Genomic DNA, 2,939 nt, shown 5'->3' on the forward strand with positions numbered 1-2,939 from the left:
ACATTCCAAAGTATGTACTTGTAACTAAAGCTTTGTCACACTGTGAAAAGATTAGATATCAGCCGATATTGGTCTTTTTTTTTTTAGAATATTGGTATCTGTCTGATAATTAAATCTGGGCTGATATAAAGTCCAATATTGATTTCCCATTTTTAGCTCTGAGTTTCTGTTTTTGGAGGGGAAATGTGTATTCATACGAAATGATATTTAATAAGGACTTGAGGTTGGTTTTTTTTTTGGTTTTTTATTTAGTTTTTGTTTGCAGATCATTACTGTTTAATTTATTTTTTGAGAAAAAGGCGTAGATAAGATTTTTTTCTTCGTGTCGCCTTTCATTTTATTTGTCATTTGTTTTTTTTTGTACATAAATTGTTGTTTTTTAAAGAAATGAAATGAATAAATAAATACATGTTTTGCTAATTGAAATGGTTGGTCAAGTGGTGTCTGTCTGATCATGATAGTGTTAGTGATGTGTCAGCGGCCTGGTCATTTTTTTACAGTATTGAAAAAAAGACAAGTATATTTGTGCGTATGTGTATATAAATAATTTGTTTGTGAAATATCTGTAAATTGGTTATTGGCCATAACGTCAATAATAAATATATCGTATATCAATATTGTCTGAAATTTTCTTGTCAGTGCATCGCTCATATTTATATATAAACACAGGTGTGTGTAACGGTGTGTAAAATAAATTACATGAAAGCAAAGGTGTGAGGATTAAAAAAATGTTAAGAAAAGATAATTGTTCAAGTGAACATCTGTTCTCAAACACAGCAGAAATCTGCATGTAAAAATCAGCACTTCTTGTGTAAGACTAAAATTAGTAAGGGTGGGGTTTTATTTTATTTTTAGGTGCACTGCATCTGAGGACAAGGAAGGTGATGAATTGATTTTCAAATATACAAGTGGTGTGCTGATGTCCCCCGACACTGAACAATTTGAATAGTAAATGTTTGAAGTTTTTGAGACGAGTGTTTTTCTGGACTAGAATTGAACAGGGAATGAAGTAAACCTTATTGTTTTTGGTGCAAGATATTCAACTGGGTAAGGGGGTTACACTGTGTGTGAGAACAAAAGTAGTTTGTTTTGCTTGTTTGAGGCGGCGCAGAGTGACAAATCCTGAAATGTCTATGTTGGACATGTTTAAAATCTACTTAATTTAAAAACACACATTTAACCCCTGGTTGCAGTCTGATGTGTGACTGAATGTTCGCAGAGGTTTTTGAGATGTATTATTGTATGCACTTACCCAGACTTGAATCTCTCAGGCAGAATTATGTCACAGGGAGAAAAAAACTTGAATATCAACAATAAACCCCCAKAATCACTGGAATACATTTTATGAGCTTTTGTTTAATCCCAKTGAGATCACAGATTGCATTTCCAAGGGAGGTCTGGGCCTGAAGGCAACCTAAAAATACCTATTTTGCTTTAGTTTTTTTGGAAAGAATACCTGAGTTTTTGGAAAGAGTACCTGTAGAAAACCTATTTAAACAAGAGGAAAACATGCAAACTCCACAAAGAAAGACCTGAGGCCAAGGCCGGGGATTGAACCCAGAACCTTCTGCTCTGAAGCAGCACCATTAAGCTGTCACTAAGCTGTCATGCTGCCAATTTTACAAGTTTAAAGTCTAACAGAGTCTAAAATGAGCAGTTAAACAATACTGTGCACCAAATTGAGAAGATAAACAGGGTACCTTCTTTGACCAGGTTCTCATTGAAGAGACTGCTGAGAATGGAGGCAGGGAGATTGCCATTGGCTAGCAGAATCCCTGTTAGCATGGCCAGTTTGTTGCGGTCAGACTCTGTGAAGCCCTTGAGAAACAAGAGCAGCTGCAAAACAGTAAAAAAATATAAATACAGATCTGTAGGGTCAAATAAATTAGACAATATACTTTTCAAAATGTGTTATTTAAAGAATCAGGAAAATGGACTTTGATCAGTTTTGAAATTTAAAGATCCTTAAACAAACAAACCTTTTTGATTTCCTCCTCAAATCCCTTTTCCAAGTATTTGTAACGCCTGATAAGCTTGTTGAAGACCTACAAATGCAAAACATATATAGTTGCAAGTACGTGACATGTTTTGTTCCTGTCCAAAATGAGCAGAAACGAGTGCTGACCTGTGCGTATGCTTGCATGGTCTCCATGTCCTCCTGTGCTTTGAAGACACAGAACTCTGCACAGGGTACATCTGTCAGAGTCCCTCCTGGTTCTAAATATAAAAAATATTTCAATTTAATTTATCTCAGGACTGAACAGCTCTGACAAAGTCTATGCAAGGTTCTTTCCTTCCTTTAAGATGAAACATGTCTTAATTGTTGCAGGCGTTGTCCCTTCCAGTATCATTTTTTGAAGCAAAACCAGAGATCAACTATGACATCATGTAAATATTACCTTCAGCTTTTGTACAAATCACAGCAAAGCAAGATAGGAGGGGTGGGTCAAGAACTTTCTTAATTTAAATTGTGATCAGTAATTAAACAGACTGATTTCTCAGTCCTAAATGTAAGATTTTATATGTTTTGCAAGGCAACTCACCCAGCATGCCACCCGCCACCAGGATGTCAAAGAGAGTCTCAGCATATCGCCGGTAGTCAAGCTTGGCACCGGAAGAGTCAAGGAATTTTGCGACAGCTTCCAGATCAGTGCCAGTTTGGTTCAGACCTTGGACAATACTTTCCTGAAACTGGGTAGGGTCAAATCTCTCTTTTTCATCTGTGAGAAAAAAACAAAACAATGTTGACTCAGCTTGAACCATCCCAATAACTTGTGACCAGTGAGGAAAGTTGATCTTTAAAAAAAATGTTTATCTGACAGCTCCTGACAGATAAAACCTCAAAATTATTTGCTACAATTATTTTGTTTTCAAATTATTGTAGCCGCTTTGTAAATTTTACTGCTTGTGGCTGCAGTTTATTCCTATATATATATATA

At 35.7% G+C, this 2,939-nt stretch overlaps 1 protein-coding gene across 1 annotated transcript in view; it reads right to left on the reverse strand.

Annotated features, from left to right (window-relative positions):
• Positions 1–2,939, reverse strand: part of LOC106523154 (basic leucine zipper and W2 domain-containing protein 1-A) — a 10,261-nt gene that overhangs the window by 6,109 nt on the left and 1,213 nt on the right. The window contains exons 3-6 of the mRNA XM_014016495.1: positions 2,544–2,720; positions 2,126–2,217; positions 1,980–2,045; positions 1,701–1,836 (exon numbers count right to left, since the gene is read on the reverse strand). Coding sequence (XP_013871949.1) covers positions 1,701–1,836; positions 1,980–2,045; positions 2,126–2,217; positions 2,544–2,720 — 471 coding nt within the window. The remainder of the gene's footprint in view (positions 1–1,700; positions 1,837–1,979; positions 2,046–2,125; positions 2,218–2,543; positions 2,721–2,939) is intronic.

The sequence above is a fragment of the Austrofundulus limnaeus genome, unplaced genomic scaffold, assembly GCF_001266775.1.
Source record: "Austrofundulus limnaeus strain Quisiro unplaced genomic scaffold, Austrofundulus_limnaeus-1.0 Scaffold146, whole genome shotgun sequence".
In the NCBI taxonomy this organism is placed as follows: Eukaryota; Metazoa; Chordata; class Actinopteri; order Cyprinodontiformes; family Rivulidae; genus Austrofundulus; species Austrofundulus limnaeus.